This window comes from Osmerus eperlanus, chromosome 24 (genome assembly GCF_963692335.1).
Source record: "Osmerus eperlanus chromosome 24, fOsmEpe2.1, whole genome shotgun sequence".
NCBI lineage: Eukaryota > Metazoa > Chordata > Actinopteri > Osmeriformes > Osmeridae > Osmerus > Osmerus eperlanus.
The window spans coordinates 7,961,276-7,981,304 of record NC_085041.1 but is presented as its reverse complement, the minus strand read 5'-3'; the positions used below and the strand labels follow the sequence as shown (position 1 = coordinate 7,981,304).

At 43.5% G+C, this 20,029-nt stretch overlaps 2 protein-coding genes and 5 non-coding genes across 8 annotated transcripts; 6 read left to right on the top strand and 1 right to left on the bottom strand.

The window, feature by feature from the left end:
- Positions 1–1,027: 1,027 nt before the first annotated feature.
- Positions 1,028–7,963, top strand: ncl (nucleolin). Of its 2 annotated transcripts, XM_062450078.1 has the most exons (16): positions 1,028–1,186; positions 2,196–2,294; positions 2,442–2,571; positions 2,675–2,797; positions 3,121–3,237; positions 3,431–3,571; positions 4,058–4,138; positions 4,330–4,459; positions 4,762–4,898; positions 5,003–5,129; positions 5,270–5,406; positions 5,739–5,871; positions 6,186–6,331; positions 6,440–6,566; positions 6,871–7,157; positions 7,378–7,963. In XM_062450078.1, exons 1-16 carry the CDS (start codon positions 1,169–1,171, stop codon positions 7,440–7,442), a joined length of 1,998 nt encoding a protein of 665 aa, XP_062306062.1. In that variant the 5' UTR covers positions 1,028–1,168; the 3' UTR covers positions 7,443–7,963. The 2 variants fall into 2 exon arrangements, with proteins under 2 accessions (XP_062306062.1, XP_062306063.1); XM_062450079.1 differs by lacking the exon at positions 3,431–3,571 and having other exon boundaries at positions 4,043–4,138.
- LOC134011429 (small nucleolar RNA SNORA57) lies at positions 2,868–3,005 on the top strand. Its single transcript, XR_009928437.1, has one exon. It is a non-coding gene; the product is annotated as a small nucleolar RNA SNORA57 (small nucleolar RNA).
- LOC134011431 (small nucleolar RNA SNORA57) lies at positions 3,652–3,789 on the top strand. The gene has a single exon (XR_009928439.1). It is a non-coding gene; the product is annotated as a small nucleolar RNA SNORA57 (small nucleolar RNA).
- On the top strand, positions 4,548–4,685 carry LOC134011430 (small nucleolar RNA SNORA57). The gene has a single exon (XR_009928438.1). It is a non-coding gene; the product is annotated as a small nucleolar RNA SNORA57 (small nucleolar RNA).
- LOC134011427 (small nucleolar RNA SNORA75) lies at positions 5,981–6,112 on the top strand. The gene has a single exon (XR_009928435.1). It is a non-coding gene; the product is annotated as a small nucleolar RNA SNORA75 (small nucleolar RNA).
- LOC134011426 (small nucleolar RNA SNORA75) lies at positions 6,611–6,739 on the top strand. Its single transcript, XR_009928434.1, has one exon. It is a non-coding gene; the product is annotated as a small nucleolar RNA SNORA75 (small nucleolar RNA).
- A 3,861-nt stretch (positions 7,964–11,824) lies between the features above and the next one.
- b3gnt7 (UDP-GlcNAc:betaGal beta-1,3-N-acetylglucosaminyltransferase 7) lies at positions 11,825–15,811 on the bottom strand. The gene is made up of 2 exons (XM_062450931.1): positions 15,587–15,811; positions 11,825–14,308 (listed from the first exon to the last, which is right to left on the bottom strand). Exons 1-2 carry the CDS (start codon positions 15,592–15,594, stop codon positions 13,072–13,074), a joined length of 1,245 nt encoding a protein of 414 aa, XP_062306915.1. The 5' UTR covers positions 15,595–15,811; the 3' UTR covers positions 11,825–13,071.
- Between the last annotated feature and the right edge of the window lie 4,218 nt (positions 15,812–20,029).

Below are 20,029 nucleotides of genomic sequence, written 5' to 3'. Positions count from 1 at the left end.
GGGTAATCTGAGAGCATTGTTGGCTCCATATTATCCGTGAGTGAATGCTGCCCTCATGGGGCCACGAGTTGCCTTTTAGTTATGACGTTGTTTTGTAGTACAAGATGCTAAGGTTAAGTATTCTCAACTACAACATGCTGTTTTGTAACAGTATGTGATAACAGCAGCTGTGCATTGAAAAGTAATCAGACAACTAATCTAGGTATAATTCCAGGAATTACACTTCAGCTAATTTTTATTTTCTTATGACTGGAGAAATGTACAAGATAAATCTAATTTTGTCTGTTGAACTCGAAGAACTAGCAACCAGTCAGTCCGAACACCACGGGCATTGCACTTACCTAATTCGTCAACAGTCTTATAATTATTACCAGCACTGTTTAAATTGTAACATACTACAACCCCCCCCCCCCCCTCAATAATTTCTTGCAATCGTAGTTCATCTATGACATTCTACCACAATATCGATAGATAAGACAATCAGAAACTTTAGACCCAAATTGAAGCACCTCCGTCAATTTAACACGTGGTGGTAAACACACGCAGTTTAACTGTACCACGTGGATAAAATAACAGCTGCGCACAGCGCATCATGGAAATGACAAAGTTTCAAATGTGTGATCAAGAAGCTGGATCATGCGAGAATACGGTTGAATAAAATTGAATTACTTTAATATTAGAACAGTTCAACACTTAAAACAGTTAGATATTCCAAGTGTAAGCTATGGCTATTATTAGCTACTTTCAGTGTTTATACACATCCCCATTGTCATATCACCCTCACATCAATGATTTAGTCAGTGCAGTAAACATCCCTCGGAATACAACGGTAAAACACAAAATATATAACACTAATGTAGTTACCAAGCTAACTACTACTAATTTATGTACACAGTACACAAATACATCAAGTCAATCCATATTCTACTCGTGCACCCGCCGGAAGCCAATGCGCGGGTACGATGTGATAATACAAGTGCTGTGAATGGAGGAGCATGATTGTGGGCGGGGAACCGTGAACGCGCAGGGCAGCAAAGTAACCCGCGCGTCTCCTACGTATCTGTCTTTCTTTCTCAGTGTCCCACGGAGTAGACTGGGCCACGTGCAGATCCCCGTAGTATAATTTTTTTTACCCTATTCTACTCGTCCAACGCCACACAGAAAAATCATGGTTAAATTAGCGAAGGTAAGAATTGTATTTGATTGCGTTGTCTTTGTTCTGTTGTTTTTACAATGCTGTCTTTTTCATCTGAAGTTCACGTTAAGTTCGTCCATTGCGCATGCTAGGAACAAAATACGGATCAAAGCGCTGAAAAATGCATTTGTGCCTGGTAAAATCATTTCTAATTACGACTTAAGACTGTACGGATTAGTTTCCCACGTTATTGTGTCCATTTTGAGGTGAAAGGGTTAGAATTTTCTGTAGAAAATGCACGCAATCGTTTCTTCTCGACCCAGATTTGATCAGCCATGTTTCCTCCCTTTGCAATCTTGTTCGGACCAAAATGGCCATGCTGCGCGTTCGCAAATCAAGCATGTTCTTGGTTGGCTAGCCAGCTACCTAATCCTGTTAGGGTTACGTAGTTCCGATGTACTGTATTTATGCACAATTTTAACTAGGTGTTTTGGTTACCCTCTTAACTGTCTTATATATATGTAGTTTCGTATGTTAATTTAATTTTGAACCTAAATTGCGTAATGATGCTAGTGAAGGATTTGCTTCCCTAGCAAGCTAACCAGCTTCAATGCAAGCTTAATCCGGTTAGCATGTTAGCAATGAGGTTGTTGTCTAGTCTATATTGGCCTTTGATTAGTTTGTCCTTTTAATTAGTTTGTCCTATGGATGTTAATGCTAACTGTAACAGTATGTTGGCTAACGTCGTTATTCGGACAGAAAGCTAGCTAGCAAACAAGGCCCAATATGGTCCCCACGTGGGTTGTGCGCCTGCTCCGTGCCCCACACGAGGTGCAGCGATGAGTCTTTGATTCGTAATTATTCATACTGTATCTGATTACAGGGAAACGTGTAAGAAAACTACTGCTAAATGAATTACACACGATAAATGAATTTAACTTAAGAATAACTTTATTTCAGTTATTATGAACTCATCCATACAAGGCCTTGGGTTTTTAGCACTGTAGCCTTTTGAATTCACATGGATAATTTCACATGTCTAATTTTCTGCACCTCACAGGCAGCGAAGAAACAGGCAAATCCCAAAAAGAAGGCCCCACCGCCACCGAAGGAAGTTGAAGAGGAGTCAAGCGAAGAGGAGAGCGAAGAGGAGGAAGTGGTAAGACGCAACATGATAACAGACATCAACAGAATGAAGCCAGGCTCTTAAAGCATCAACATGCGTATCACATTATTTAAATGGTGTTGACTTGAGCATAGACTTATTGTATGACTAAATGGTGTCTTTGCACTTGTCATTGTATAGGCCCCTCCTCCAAAGGCAGTCAAGAAGGCGGCAGCCAAAGCAAAGCCCACCCCTGTCAAAGCTGCCAAAAATGGAAAAGCAGCCAAGAAGGCGGAGAGCGAAGATGATGAAGAAAGCGATGGCGATTCAGGTAAGACGGACAAAACGTGCGATGGCGATTCAGCCGCTTTTTTTTGTCATTTCCCCACTGTGTATTCAATGGAGTTTATTCATCCCACACACAACCTTTTTAGAGGAAGAATCCGAAGAGGAAGCTCCCCCTGCCAAAAAGACCCCCGCCAAGCCAACCCCTGCTAAGGCAGCACCGGCCAAAGCCGCCGAAGAGTCTGATGAAGAGGATGACGACGATGAAGATGGTAAATGATAAACGCAGCCATAGTAAAATCCGTTGCCCGTATCGAGTCCCCTATATTCCCAACAGGGGCGCCTCCATTTCTTGGCATACGTGCAGTTGCTTGGTACTCACGTGTGGTATGTACGGAGGTAGAACAAAGCCAATGCTATGTCTTCGGTACCAGTGTGTGTTATCGTCTGCTGGTTCTATCCTCAATCGCTGGCACAACTAAACGTTTGGCGTTGTAAATCGGATCCTGTGTTTTATTGTAACCCCCCCCCCCTTACACGCACTTCAGTGGCCAAACCGAGCCCGATTTGACCGTTCACCTTTGTTCACATGCAGACGAATCCGAAGAGGAGGAGAAGGCCCCGGCTCCTAAAAAAGCCACTCCTGCTAAACCTGCCGTGAAGGTAACTCCCGCCAAGGAGGAGTCCGACGACGAAGAGGATGACGATGAGGGTAAGCATCGCTTTTCATTGAAACTGTCAGTGGTCTTTTTTTTTTTTTGTGTGTGTGATGACCAAAAAGGGACTTAATACTGAATTTATTTGCTGTCACCGTATTGGTCTGACGCCTGGACCCTCGGCCCAGTAAACGGAACGATGCGGCGATACGGTTTGTGGAGTTTGACCTTTCCGGTGTTCCCTTCTAGATTCCGAAGAAGAGATGGACACTGCCCCTGCTCCGCCGGCTGCGAAGGCTAAGAAGGCTGGGATGGTGAAGGCTAAGGAGGAGTCGGAGGAGGAGGACGACGACGAGGATGACGATGAGGAGGAGGAGGATGATGAGGAGGGTGAGTTTCATCATCGGGACTCGACCTGCTCTGTGTCAGGTTGTCTGCGAATGAGAAATGTATACAGTATGCTGCCAAACCCTCCATTTCTTGCCATACATGCAGTTGCTCAGTACTCATGTGTGGAATGTACGGAGGTAGAACAAAGCCAATGCTATGTCTTCGGTACCAGTGTGTGTTATCGTCTGCTGGTTCTATCCTCAATCGCTGGCACACTTACAATTTGTCTACACTCAAATGTTTCTGCCTAGGCTGTAGGTTACACCCTCAGCCACCATTTAAAATGTTATGTGCATATAGTGTATTTTGGATAATCACGGATTAGTGTCCTTCTCAGTAGACAAGTGGTTAATGCCAAGGAACCATCTGTTGCTAGACTGTGGAACATCAGTATCTCAATTTAAAATGTACCTAAACCTATTTGAGACCATGACCAGCAATGTACAGTTAAGTGCTGTTCCGAAACATTAGTATTTGTCTCATCAGATGCCCCGGTCACCCCTGCAAAGAGGAAGGCAGAGAACAAGGAGACCCCACCCGCAAAGAAGGCCAAATCTGATGGCGAAGGTAAGCCTGGAATTTATGATGTTTTCAAAGACCGTAGCTAGCACTGCAGTATTTATGATGAACACAAAGGGACTTAATACTGATTTCATGTGATGTCACCTTTGAATACAATCTGACACTGTCAAGTTTTCATCAGCGCTCGCCGGTAATGTACATCCCATGAAACTAAACCCGCAAACAAATCTTCACAGGTGGCTTCTGTCTGTTCGTCGGAAACTTGAATGGCGAAAGCAAAGATTTCGACGAGATCAAAGAGGCCCTTGGTGCCTTCTTCTCCAAGAAGAACCTGGATGTTCAGGAGGTCCGTCTGGGAGCATCAAGGTTAGTCAGCCACATGTGCAACACCAGGATAGGTGTGGTGTCAAACCCCTGCTCTGGTAATTCGACACACCTGAGGCCCCCCCCCCCCCCTCCATTTCTTGGCATACGTGCAGTTGCTCAGTACTCATGTGTGGAATGTACGGAGGTAGAACAAAGCCAATGCTATGTCTTCGGTACCAGTGTGTGTTATCGTCTGCTGGTTCTATCCTCAATCGCTGGCACAACTCAATCAAGCCCATTGTCGTTTCTTCAAAAATGTAAAAACGGCACTCCTCCATTCCTGACTCTGCTCGCTCCAATAGGAAATTTGGCTATGTCGACTTTGCCACTGAAGAGGACCTGCAGAAAGCCATCGAGTTGAGCGGCAAGAAATTCATGGGGCAGGAGCTGAAACTGGACAGGGCCCGCAGCAAAGAGAGCTCTCAGGAGGGGAAAAAAGGTGAGTTGTCCGGACTAAAGGCACAGAGACCAGTCCCTTTGCCCCCCTAACGTGCCTTGAACAGCAGTGACTGTCCGCGCTCACACGCCTTTCTCTCCCGACAGAGAGGGATGCACGGACGCTGTTTGTCAAAAACCTCCCGTTTTCAGCTACGGCCGACGACCTCAAAGAAGTGTTTGAGAACGCAGTGGATATCAGATTACCTCCCGGACAGAATGGCTCCAACAGAGGGTGTGCATTTCTTTCCTTTTTCGTAGTCGTCGTAAACGGTGCACCGCTTACGTGTGTGTACATGTATATTTATTTAAATTCCACGTCAAGTTCCTCTGTGCTGTATATTGAGTGGGCTCCGCGTGGGTTTGTTTGGACAGCATTGCCTACGTGGAGTTCAAGACGGAAGCCATCGCAGACAAGATGCTGGAGGAGGCCCAGGGAGCGGAAGTGCAGGGGCGCTCCATCATCGTGGACTACACAGGAGACAAGAGCCAGAAGGGAGGCAGACCTGCAGGTAAGCCCCCCCTTCATCAACCTTCAAATTCCCAGTTTCATTCGGTTTCCAACACCTTTTGACGCTGGCCGATTTTCCAGGAAAGGGTGTGTTCTTAACCCAGTGAGGTGTATCCTTGTTACCCAAGTAAGAGTTGTGGAAGCGTCAAAGGGTCTTGGAACCGAAATAGTCTGGCCCGCTTGGCAGGACCAGAAATGATGCAAACATGTTACTCCCTGAACCTCTGTGAGGAATCTCAAAGATAGTCAAGTACTGAACTGGCCCTTACCCTCAATAACCAAGTTGTGGGTGTAACTCAGAAACGCTTAACTCCTCTTTTCTCCCATTTTCAGCTGCTCCAGGAGCTGCCAGCAAGACCCTGGTGGTGAACAACCTGTCCTACAACGCAACAGAAGACTCCCTCCAAAGTTTGTTTGAGAAGGCAGTTGCTGTCAGAGTACCACAGAACAACGGCAGGCCCAAAGGGTGAGCGGTCCAGTGGCTTGCCTCGCTGCCAGTCTTGGTTCCCGATCATTTGGATTGGTTGTTTCAAGTTTTTGTTGTTGGTTGACTATCAACATGCCTCCCCCCGAAGGCCTTCTCATGAGCTCCTCTCTGTCCCTCTCAGTGGCGTTGTATGGATTCGCACGAGAAGCAGAGCCATAATCATAGTAGAACAGGCACGCCCACTCATTTGGACGATGCCCATGTCTGCTGTGGAACAAGTCCTTCCATGGCCCTTGGGACATCCCTTTCTAACGGCTTTGTTCTAAATTCCCGGTCTTCGTTCCTCTGTGCAGGTTTGCCTTTGTGGAGTTTGAAAGCGCAGAGGAAGCCAAGGAGGCCATGGACAGTCTGAACGGCTCTGAGATCGAAGGCAGGGCAATCCGGCTGGAGTACAGCCAGAACAGCGGAGGCAAGCAGGACGGGGGCAGGGGGAGCTCAGGTACAGGCAGTTTGTCTTTGTTTTTGCTCGTACAGTACAGTGGATTTCTTCCTCTGCTGTTGCGTTTTTCCGCCATGTTACTGACACACTGACCTCTTCCCTCGTCAGGCCCCACAAAAACACTGTTTGTCCGAGGCCTGTCCGAGGATACCACAGACGGCACGCTCAGGGACTCGTTCGAGGGCGCCGTCGCCGCCAGGATAGTCACAGACCGCGACACGGGCTCGTCTAAAGGGTAGGCCTCGGGTGTTTTCCCCTCCTGGTGTGCGCGGGTCCCCCAGCTTCTCATGAGCTCCTCTCTGTCCAGACAGTGACGGTGTATGGATTCGCACGAGAAGCAGAGTCACGTTCACAGTCAAACCGGCACCTGCATCTGTGGGAGTTGCCTATGTCTGCTGTGATACATAAATGCTTTGCCAATCGTCTTAGGAGTTTTCCCAGTAGCCTTCACGTTAATTTCATCACGGATCTCAGGTTCGGTGTCCCTGCTGAGGGACCTCTCCCTCACTGTGTGCCCTCTCTCTCCCCCCCCCCTCCAGCTTTGGCTTTGTGGACTTCGACAACGAGCAGGACTGCAAGACCGCCAAAGAAGCCATGGAGGACGGCGAGATCGATGGCAGCAAGGTGACCCTGGACTACGCCAAGCCCAAGGGCGAGGGTGGCTTCCGAGGAGGCCGCGGAGGCGGCGGTTTCGGCGGCGGCGGATTCGGCGGCCGTGGGGGAGGTGGAAGAGGCGGCCGTGGCGGGTTTGGCCGAGGCGGCGGCGGCGGTGGAGGATTCAGGGGAGGAAGAGGCGGCAACAGAGGAGGTGGACGCGGCTTCGGCGGTAAGAATGAAATCTGAACTAAAACCCTGACTCCATAAACGGTGATCAGCAACCATATGATGCAAACGATAATGTTCTTATACTCTATGATGATCAAAGATAGTCAAGTCCTGAGGTCAAAAACGGATTACTTGGCAGTACAGTAGCCTGCCTGCCTGTGGGGTTTTTAACCAAACTTCTAATTTGATCCTCACAACTCATTCTGCTCCTCTAATTCTAGGTGGCCGAGGTGGTGGTGGTTTCGGAGGAAAGCCCCAGGGCAAGAAAATCAAGTTTGATGACTAAAACCTCAAGTCTACGTTATTTTTGTTCATTTTTATTTTTTGAACGGACTCTGGTTTCATCGCTTTTCAGAGCCTTTTTGGACATTCCAGAAAGCATCATTGATAAATAATGGGCATTTTAGTCCCGTCACCCTCTTAAACCTATCCCTTTCATCATATTCCCTCATCTTCACCCCGCTCATCTTGTGGGCTGCCTACAAGATGTCCTAGCCGCCCACACATATCCATATTGAGTCAATTTGTCGGTTCTTTTTTCCAGAGGCGTAAAACAATGTCTAGCAACCCTGCCTGTTTGCTGTGAATAGAAGAAATGTCCCTGTTGGTTCAGATACACATTGTACATTGAACAATTTGTATTATTTCATTTTACCTTTTGTAAAAAGTGCTGTATCCTTAATATCCATATGAGTTTTGTTTGTTTAGTTTGGCTTGGGTATAAATGTTTTACAGTTTAATGAAATTGTGAATGGATGGAGATATTAAATCTGGGCCCTGAGCTGTTGGGCGTGTAGAATCTGGTAACATTTGTGTACTGTCATGTTTTTGGGTGGGGCAAAGTCGATGTTAGAAGCCACATAAGAGCTTAAGGCCTGTATAACTCTTAAACGTGCAAAATGTAACTAAATAATATTTGTAGTGCATTGACTAATTTTCCCATCTAAGAATCTAAGGTTTTCTTGAATGTGCTGATTGAATAAACTATTGTGATTTTTAATGTGTTGCCTTTCCATACATATAAAATGGAGTGACCTAATTAATGGTCAGTTTAGTGGAGAAAGGCAGAATAATTACATCAGTTTACTGATGCCTGCCACAAGGTGGAAGTATCGGGACGTTTTTCGTAAAAAAAAAAAAAATCCTGTCATGTGTACCCGCGTTAGAAATGACGGGAGAGGCACCGTGTTTATCAGACACTGCCCTCACTATCTGTTGGATGATTAGTTACACATTTCCACTAGGTGGTGCTAGTGTAAATCACATCTCAATAGCAACTAATACATCTAAAGGTTTGGCGGGAATATGAAATCAATCCAACATATGCGGGCGTCACAGGACTAATAAACGCGACAAATTAAGCCCGTTCCGAGACTGATTGGACGGGCTACCTGTCTACCCACCTGCGCGAAATCTGCCCCTGCACTCAATGTGCGTAACTAGTTTTCAACCTGGCTAAGCAGACTTAATTCGTGAAAAAAACGATGCTTATCAAAAGCGCTCTTTCGTAAACTAACTAGACTAGTCTCCCGGAAGTTCTGTAAGTCAGGCAGTGCGTTCATGTGTTTTGTGGGAGTGGCTTTGAAGGGAGGGGTGGAATATAATGGTTTGAATCGTTTTAAGATAAAATAGCTAGTTTCACAAAGCTTGCCTGCACCAACTTTAAGGACCGGTGTGCTAGTGTTTAGCCACCAAACACATCATTTGAATTTGCAAAAGCAAGAGAAGTAATATGCTTTCTGTTCTCCAGTATATTGAGAGACAATTTGTATATATTGCTTTTCCTTCAAGGTTAGAGATGTGATTGGTTGATGACATTGAAGGGACAAGCAGACAGTCGCATGACCCTGCACCTGAACAAAGGGCTCTGTTCTTCTGGGTGTCCGGGCAGGAGGCACCATTGACAGGCTGCAGACAGCCGTCTGAATGCCCCCCATTTAGGTATCTTTGGGCCCCTAGCTTGTCAGGTTGTGACAGGGGTTTTACTGGCCTCTCGTGCCATTGTCATGTCTAAAATTATAAAATGTATTTCGAACTGTAGAACTAGGCCATTTCCCTTCCAGTGGAGATTTATTTTAACCACCTGGACCACAGAACCACTTGGAAACAGAAGATAAAGAAGCATTGTATATAGAGGAGAGAGTGACACTCACTTTGAGTCATTTGTTCTGAGACTGGTCTAAATGGATTCTTCTAAATGGAAGTATACTGTGCCGAGGCTGCAGTACAATGAGTCTTTGTCTGGGGACATGGCGCTCCAGAGCCGAGTGTCATGAAGACAGTAAGGCCATGACATTCCTACATCATTCCTAGCATGGTGTAACTGACACTATTGGAGCTCTGTGCTGACTTTGCAAAAGGCAATTTCCCAATCATTTATTTGATCGGCATGCTGTTTGTTTTCAGTAACTCATGAAACACTCATATTATACAACACGAAGAAGGGGTTTTTCTTTACACATTGGCTTTCGTTCAACCATAGCTAATGTTAATGTTTTAGTCTACAGGTGAATAAAGGTCCCAGTGATGATTAAGCGTTTATTAGCCCTGACGTGCACATGCACCCCACAGCAGATTTTGATCATTTGTTTTACGGAAACATAATCTTTCACTGAGGCATGCAATCTTGGTAGGCTGAAACATGGAAGCGATGTCAGTTCCTGTTGCCAGTGGTCTCTGCTTACATCTCCCTTGTCTTCCTCTATCAATAAGCAAAACATATCCAGAACTACACCACCAGCAAACCATAGCAAATGGTTAAACAACCATTTGAATAACTTCCAAAATATTTTGCTGGCTGGCTTTTTATGTAAATAGCGAGTTTATGCATGCATGCATGTTTTTCCTTCAGTATTCGCCATTGTTTGTCCAGTTATGTGTATATATAGAATGGTGTGACGGGGGAGTCTCAAGATGGCAACCTTCCCCCTCCAAGCCGAGTCAAATACGACACTTGTGTCTAGCTAGAGGGCTGGTGTGAAGGAGTGGGTGTCGACCTCTACCCTTTGCACCAAGCAGAGATCAAACGCTTTCCAATTAGTGACTGCAAACACCCAACTAGCTGTTATTGACGGGCTATGTACACAGAGGGTGAAGCCATTCAGAGCCAACCCAACAAACACACCATCCTCAGATTCCCCTTTCCTCGGTCTATCTTTGTGAATGTGTTTGTGTTTGTATTGCTGTGCATCATACGCCATGCTTTCAGGAAGTAAGTATGTACCCTTGTCTTTCCGGTGGATCAGTAGAAAGAGTCAGTAGAAAACCGCTTATTTCGCAAGTGTCAAACATCCCATACTCTGATCTGTGGCTCTGTTCTATTTGATTCCCACCAAGTTATGTAAGACTTGGTGGCCTCAAGTTCCTCAGGTGTATGTATATACTGTATGTACCTCTGGTCCATTCTGGAACATGTATAGTGTCTCACCCATTATCATCTGAGCATCTTGAGAAAGAATCCAGTCGCAAGTACCTTATGCTTCATTGAGGTTGTGGTCCACTGGGAGGTTCTGTTAGCATTAAGGACTAAAGACACTAGTCTCTGATTCCCCTTTTTGCCGTACAGTGTCTAATTTGACCTCAGGAGACGGCGGACAACAATGGGGACTGGATTGGATGACTTTGCTGCTTACTTGATTTTGAGTGAAAAGGACTGAACATGAGAATGAAGCACAAGGGGCGATACTTTTGCATGAAAATGTGCTGTCTCATTTGTTATTATTTATTATCTTGACTGGAAATATGAGTCTGGCACTTTATGTTAGAGCAATTGTGCCGTGTACCGTATTACTATGCTGTAACAAAACAACTGTTGTTCATGTCTGCTTTGTCTTATACACATTGTAAGTAGGAAAGGGGTTCATGTTTGAGACATCCCTTTGGAAATATTGGTTCCTTTACTACATATAAATACCTTTATATGTGCTTCCCCGAAACAGTATACAACCAATATTCGGTTTCTCCATAGCTTATCTTTGTAGTGGAAAAGTTTATGGACAATAACAAGAATGTCATAGTTTTTTATTCATGATTCCATGTTGTCTTTTTGGCCCAACGTGCATGAGAGGACATCTCCATTGACTGGCAGTATCACTGTCAGCTGTTATGCTAGACTGAAAGATGCATGATTTTTGTATACACTTGCCATCTGAAAACGGAGCCCTTGTTCATCAATGTAGAAACTGGACATTTTAAAGTGTACTTTAACTTCTACTTATTTATTTATACATATTTGTTCTATTTGACATTATGTTTCTGTTTGAACAACAATGCTAAGTGTTTGCTCTACTGGATTGTAATGTTTAGCTATGTTAACAGATAATAATGAGTCCTATCTATAAAACTGGACATATAGGGTCAGACTTGAAAGCCAATGTTGTTCTTGCTGAAAAAGAAAACTCTTATTCCTCTATACTTGTATGGATTTCTTTAGTAACTTTTTATTGATAGAAATGTTTATGATACAGCATCTCAAATATGTCAGGTGATTGAAAGACTTTAGGAGACGACTATACAAAGCTAACAAAAGGTTCCATAATATTAACCGTCAAATAAAGAATTGTAGAGAGACCAAGAATTGAATCCTCTTGATACTTGTCATGCTATTGGGCCTTGAAGATCCCAATATATGAATAGGTTGATATTATTTCAATCACCACTTTCTCATTGCTTAAGTAACTTAAAACTCTCCTGTGTTTGTCACTCCTGACAGGTTATCAACATTAATATTCCTTAAAAATATGTCAAGTAAACTTCGTCAGGTCACTTGATGGGGATGTTTACGTTAGTTGCCAATGAACTCTAGAAAAAAATCTAGGAAAGTCTGTTAAAAGAAGATGGAAGGCTTGGAGGGGATTTTAGATATTTATTTACAAATATGATTCTGTTTGCATCTTGATTTTTACATTTATACATAATAATAATAATGCTAATAATAATAGTAAAACACTACAAAATAAAAATCTATGACCCTCTACACCCCTCAACATTCAGCAGTATAATTGTTGCACATTCGCAATTAATTCCAAATAAATCCACATTACTTAAATATCCAACACCCTTTTCTAAATCAACACATCTTCTACAAGTACCAGCAGTAGTTTATTTATTTCACAGTTTCAATGTAAACCCCTCTACCATTTCATGTCAAGTATATCAGCACATTCAAATCTATGGACACACAGATATGACTGAGTTAAGAAATCTTTTTAGTTGCCAGTAGTACACTGGTAGTACACACATGAGATATCAGAAGTCCAGATCAAATCTTGTTCTAAACTGTACAGCCTCAATTAAGTGCAGGACCCCCAAGGCAATGGAGTTATCTAAAAAGTATAGTTGTATGTGAAATTGAAACAATAATAACAATAATATTAAACAACACTTACACTAATGTCTTTATCAAAAAAAAGAGTTGAAGAAATCATCAGAATGTCTACCCATTTAGGACTATGGTGAGGTAGAGGAATTGTTCTTTCACCCTATCGTTAACAGACATATTACACTACTAACTACAGAGGCACTGTAAGGCTTGGTCCAAATCAAAGTGTGCAATAATGCAGTCAAAGGATTTCTGGCAATGTGGAGAAATTGGCTGTCCTTTGTGCAGCCGTTACTGCTAGTCCCCATTCCCTTTGGCTGCTGTCACTGAATTTACCTGCTGACAGTGCTTCAAAATGCCAAAAGAATATAAATCATTCTAAAGCATCACCCTAAAAAATCCAGGTAATTTCTTCATCACACGCAAGCGATGCAGTCCATAAATACCATTTACATATATTGTCCATGTCCTTCTCCGAAAAAAGGAGAACTTTTTAGTTCACATCTTCGGCAGCCCTGACACGTGCACTCTGCTCCATCAACCGCGAGCACAGAGCTCAAGTTCTCCTATTTCCTCTTCCAGCTAGCGATCCTAGCTATAAGATCTCCACTTTCTGTGAGCACACCAGTTCACTGTTTACCAGTTTCCACATGTTCATAAGGTCTGGCGGGAGCAGTTTGTGCACTACGATCATGCTCTTGAAGAAGCAGGGCTCCCTGTTTAGCTTGCTATTCTTGTTCTTCACCAGGCCGAATGTCTTAAAAGCATTGTGTTTTATAGGGGTGACCTGCAACACCTCCAGACACATGCCCAGGTACACGTCGTCAATGGGGTACAGTTCCAGTGAATCGGAAGCCCAGTAGAGCCTCTTGGCTAGTGGGCCGTCCATAAGGAAGCCCCCTCCGCCAGCGTATGGAGGGTAGTGGGTCTTGTTGTACAGCGCCTGCGGGATGTAGTACTTGTTATCCTTTCTGCGAATGGGCTTGGCTTTGAAGAGAACGTCTCCCACAAACAAGTTCTTAACGTCGCCGCTGCTCTCCAGGAACTCCAAAATGTTTTCCACGCTGACAAAGACGTCGTCGTCCCCCTTGAAGATGTAGCGCACGTCGGGGCAGTAGGTATTGAACCACTTGAGGAAGTGGGTCTCCTTGAGAGTCAGGTTGAAAAAGCTGTCCATGAAGTCCCACTGGAGGATGTCTCCGTAGATGTAGTCCTCATACTCCACCAGCTTCTGGTGGTTTGCCTTCTCCACCTCGTTGGAGGGAGTTCCCAGGAGGAAGAGCGTCTTCACACGTTTACCGTCCACAGTTCGCTCCTTGCCCCACGTCTTTCGGATGACCTCACGGCGGTCATGCTGGGTGGCAATTGACTTAATGACCATGAGGATGAAGGTCTCTCCACCAGCACACTTCTCCGGGTGGTTGATAAGCATGGGGAAGAAGCGGCAGTGTCGATATAACATGAACTGCTTGAAGTTGTCTTCGAGGCCCGTGAACCACTCCTGGTTTGAGAAGTTGAGGTTGGCGCTGCAGTTGGCACTGAACACATCCCAGGTCCTGGTACTATGGTCCTGGATAGTGTTGGGTTCCCTTGTGGTGGTGTGGGCTTGAGGCTTAGGCTGAGATTTGTTAGTCCTCCAGAAGTTGAAGCCCTGTTTTCGCTGCAGAACTCCTTCTTCTCCACTGGAGGCCTCCATGCGAGTCTGCCGCTCAATTTGAAAGGGAGCCCCAGAGCCAACGCTCCCTCTCTGGACCACTGTGAGCGTCACCCCAGCTAGGAAGAACATCACAAATACCCTCTTGTACACCCTCCATCTGTTTTTGGGGTTCATCCTAAAAATATATAAAAGAAAGATGGTTAAAGATCTGCCACCCAAGTCCTCCATTCTTGGAGTTAAAACATAAGCTTGCAGAGCACAGAACACCGTATTTGGATATACTGCATATTATGATACTCACTTAGAAAGTGAAACTAAGGCTAAGTAATAATGCAATGTGGTTTCCCAAAATGTCTATGAACTCATTTGTCCAAGTTATACTGGTGGGTCTCCACCAATTGTTTGTTTTTCACAAATACTTGCTTGGAAATGCAGTCTTACTTTTGCTACAGAATATTGCGTCCTACTTGAGCTTTGTTATTCTCATTGGATAATTATTCGTTTTTATGTAAAGCCTCAAACCATAGATTGTTGAGATATGACCAAGTATTTTACATTACTTTGAATATAACTACAATGATGATTCCATTAGCAAAAATATCATACTTTATAGATTCTATAGACTCTATACATTTATGATCTGAGCAGTCATGTTGGTGATGATAAGATAATGATCTCGATATTTCCTACTGCTATAGCCCATCCAGGCATTTGCATTTTTTATTTTATTTCGCGGTAAGTGATAAATTTAACCCTCGTGCTGTCTTCGGGTCACATGACCCAAAGGTTCATAACGAACCATTGTTGTGTTTACCCAATTTTACCCAATACAAAAACAAATAAAAATAATTTTCTTTTAACCTTCGCAATGTGGGGGGTCTGAGACAGCCCACCGGTTAAAAGAAAATGCTTCACTTTGTTTTTGTATGCGGTAAAGTTGTCGCAATACAACGGTGGGTCACAATGACTGATGGGTCAGAATGACCCGAAGATAACACAAGGGTTAATCTGTCTTGAGACACTCCCAAGGACTTGAAGCACTGAAGCATCCATACAAAAAATAACTTAGTTAATTACTAATTCGTCTTCAAAGGTATGACGTTTAACAAGTTATTGGCCCTACTTTAGATAATATACACTTCGGACATGGCACCTGACATCGAATGATTTTGAAAGGGTTTTATAAACTAACCTTTATACTAATAGGATTTGCAGCATACATAAAGTGTAAAGACGACCCTATTTCAATGCAGACCACATTGGTTTAATGTTTATCCTACTAAAGTTGTATTTGTTTCGTATAGGCTATGATTCTTAGCCCTTCCCTGATAGCCTTTACGTGCGTAATTGCGCATCTTCAACAGAACAGATAATATTGTTTAATACATCAAAGTTGTTTTACTAAAATATAGCCAATTTCCCAAATAATTAATGTAAAAAATACATGACTTACATTTTCATAAACTGATTATACCGATTTAGGTTGTTAATGAGATGGAACAGAGTTTCAGTTGGTTCCAACTCTGAAAATCGATACGTGGTGTGTGATCCCCTCAAATGCTTGTTAAATGAGTCCACTTGGTCAATGCAGCCGCTTCTTGAAACAAAGCAAGTAATTCAAATTCTAAATGTTACTTTGACTCCGAGGACGCTGAGATGCACAAGGTTAGGATCGAAATGCACCCAAGTGGTGGTTCTAGAGCCTCTCGGGCTTTTTAAGGTATGTGCAATGTTACGTAGGTATGCAAATTGCCCTTCTTCCGCCCATCTACTCGCAAGTGATGCAACATCTCTCTTGACTCTTATTCATTTATTCATGGTAATCAATACTTATGACAGCATTAAATAAAATAAATGAAATATTTCATGCAACTGGTCTGTGTCATAAGAATAGCTACATGTAACAACATATATAATTTGTGTTGAAGACAGCTTGTTTGTAAACGAAATGTATATTTGCCCTGGTGGATTTTAAGCATTCTTTTCATAATTTGTTATTTCTCTAATTCGTATCATTCTCCTTGCTCAGTTTTTATTTTCTACTGACAAGGGTGACTACAAGGCCCTGCTGACGGAGAACACCTCGTCAATTGTATTAATATTTAAATCCCTGTTCAACCAGGATATGTGCGGCTCACTGCCCGTATTGGGTAACTAGCTCCCGTCAGCATACACCGTGGTAGCTAATGAGCTGTCAAGTTCAATTTCTCATTTTCCACTCACACAGTCACTGTGTATCATAGATCTTTAGTATTTGCTCATAATTGGAGTCTGTCAGCCAGCTGCTGTGCTGCGAAATACTCTCAATAAGTAACTTAGAATACTAAATACATTTCTATAGTTTGTCAGAACAATGTTTTTCATTGTGGCTTTAAAGCCATGGTAAACATCCTTCTTTTAGGTGTCAAAATCCTGGATAAAGCCTGTCCTGATCTTAAATGACAATGTCTATTGAGAGAAATTGCAAAATCTGCATAAAGGTTCTCTGGAAAGAAAATTGCTTTTACCACAGAGCAATCTTTTTGGAATTCTTTGATACTTTCAGAAATTGTACATTACAAACCACCAGGAGTGGTGACAGTCAACATGCTGACTGCACAATCACAGATGACACTGCAACCGCACTTAACCCCCAGCGAGGCAGGACTTTTCCGTCCTTGCACGCCCAGAGAGAAAGAAAACATAACAGCTTTGCTTTAAAAACAGGAATTTTTCAATCTGAACCCAGCTGCGATTCAAAATCCCCTCTTCCTCTCCTTCTCTCTCCATTTCCTGGATCCAACCAGTCGTCCTTTCGGAGGCCATGTGCATCCTGTCGTTTGCTGTGTGTGTGTGTGTGGAGGGGTAATTTTCCCATTGTCCCCCCTTCTGTGTATCAGGGGTTGTTGTGAGGTTGCTAAACTGGTCCTGGATTTCACATGCACTGGTTGTCTCCTCAAATCCGTTTATGACAAACATGCATCTTTCTCTCTCACGCTACCAAGCACATGACCCTTTACTTTCAGGAAGTTCCTCAAGCCTGGATCCCTCTACTTTGTAATGTTACTCTATTCAGAATCCTCTAGAACATGTTGGCTTCTGGTAGCTTTATAGTAGAGGCAGATGTGTGGGGCGTGAATACGGTTTTGATAGTGGTATTTTGAACTACTTATCAAAAAACAGTGTTTTGATGTTTGCCTTTGATGATGTGTGGGCTCCACTATAGAGGAAAGGGACTTCATTACTTTATATTATTTTCCAATCTTTCGTGGAAGTTGGGACCTTCCCCTAAATATGAGTCACACATATCTGTTATGCTTACTCTAAAGCCTCTGCTCAGACATAGCCAACTAACTCTCTAAGCCTTGTTTCACCTTTAGCTTCTCCTGTTACAAGAATGAGGAAGTAGAGGAGAGCTGGAGGGCTTAGGACATTGTTTTGTAAAAAAAAAAAGAAATAAGTGGGAGACCTAACAAACCTGCTTCAAGGAGGCCTGTGCTAATCCCGTGTTGAATTTAACACACCTAAGGAACTGAGGGAAATTGCGTTGGTTTCCATTTGACTGTCAACTCTCCATCCTCAACTTCAGCTCGAGTGGAAAAACCCCAGAGGATACCTTTGTCTCACCCTCTGGATAAGTGAGGGGCCTTAGCAATGCAGCACCTCATATCGACTGCGAAAGACTTCACTGCTGAGAAACAGTGACCCAAGGGCACCTTTTCTTTTTACTCAATATCTGTCTCTCTCTTTCTCCTCCGTGTGTGACAAGGTTATCCCAGTGTGCACAGACAGCTGGGACAAAAGACTTGTACAGGCTGTCCTGTGAAACCCTTGTCAGCTGTGACCTTAGATAAACACCTGCCCCCTTCCAGTTTGATGTCCCCCAAGTTTAAACATTACTTGGGGGTTACTGTAGAACAGCAAAAGAAGTGTATTCAAGATGGAAAAAACCCCACTGCAATCTATTGCACACAATTTTCCAAAGCTTTATTACTTTAAGAACAAACCATTGGTTTCGGTTAATGGTTGCATGGGTTTCCTTGATTATGCGGATTACTTCCTTTAAAATTATAAACACATGACTAATTTACAGGTTTAGCTTCAGGGTGCGTAAACCAAGTACCTATGGCTCAGTAATAATTACACGCAGCATTAGACATTAAAGTTATTCTTCAAACTTCAATTATTGTCTGTCATTCATTTCTGTGTGTAACACATAGCCTACTGTTTGTGGTTGACTTCCACTGATTCATGCTTGTCAGATCTCTGTGCGCTATTGTTATGTGCAACCGTTCATATATTTCCTGACATCATTTTGTCAAAGACTTACTAATCTTTACCTTCGTCCTGAACTTTTAGAAACACAAACCAAGCTGTTCAAAACACAGTGGATGATAACAGGCAGTCCATGAGCACCCCCCCCCCCCCCCCCCCCCCCCATGTGACTCCCATATCTAAAAGTAAGCGAAAATAAGCTACCATAATGACATATGGGAAAGGGCCTCTACACTAAATACCCCCCGAAGGACACTGGTTTTACAAATGTCCAAGTAGACACAAAGAAGCAATATATCTTATTGAAAATACATTTGACCACACACCATTTGTCAAAGCTCAATTTCGTGTAATCCATAATGTATGAAAAACAAAAGGTGACCATTGGAGAAAGGGCTGACCAGTCCTGTCGGTTGTTGACATTACCATGGGTCAGGATACAGAGAGGGGAAAAAAGTGCCTCTAGTCTTCCTTGGTGATCGGCATAGACTTTTATCAGTCTGGTCCAGCACATGGTTGTCTACTGATAACACCTCATGTCTCTTGGCAACTGCAGGGCCATTTCCTGATAAATAATTCATTCAAGCTTGCCATGGTTAGCCTGGTTCTTTTTTTATTTTACAATATGCTTCAGGATATGCTGTGCTGGACCATTCTCACTCCCTCTTACCAGTCCTTCAAACTGTTTTCATAAGGAACGTCTGCCCCTATTTAATGTCAGGATAACAGCCGATGAGTCATTCCCCATAATCTTACTGGCACATACAACCACTTGGAGTTAGAGTCATGCTGTTCGTTTTCTTGTGTTGTGCCAATAGATAGTGATTAACACATTAACCCTTGTGCTGCTTTCGGGTCACATGACCCAAAGGTTTATAACGAACCATCGTTGTGTTTACTCAATTTTACCCAATACAAAACCAAATAATTTTCTTTTAACCTTTGCAATGTGGGGGGTCTGAGACAGCCCAACGGTTAAAATAAAATGCTTCACTTTGTTTTTGTATGCGGTAAAGTTGTCGCAATACGACGGTGGGTCACAATGACTGATGGGTCAGAATCACCCGAAGATAACACAAGGGTTAACACAACACTATTGTTACATGAACTGTTAAAATATTAACAAAATGTCGGTGTTTAAAGTAGGTGGTCATCCCCTTTACCAAACAATTTACTGTAACACCGACAGCATCTGCACCTACTCTCATGAGGGCACAGGCAACAGTGTAGGCTAACAGGTGTGTTTGATCAATCTCGGGCCAGGGGAGTAATATTAGTCTAAAGATAATCTATGATAATGGACGCAAGGGGGGGGGATCACCCTGATACAATGGCTTTTTTACATTTTTTATAAGTCAATATGTTAACTGTACCGGTATCAGATACCAATTGATTTTGGTGTGATAGCCCAAGATGATAATAAGAAATACATTCTGAACCATTCTGCGTTGTTGCAAAGTTTCTTTGGAACTTGACTCTTGGGCAAATCGAGTTATGGACGGCGCGCTTCTGACCCTCTCCAGGAGCGAGCTCATCCCATAGTGTGTGCTGGCAGTGCAGCTGTTGGATGAGTTGGTGAGGGAACCACAGCCCACTCCTGCCCCTCCTCGCCAGGGCTTGAGGGCAGTGTGCCTGACGGAAC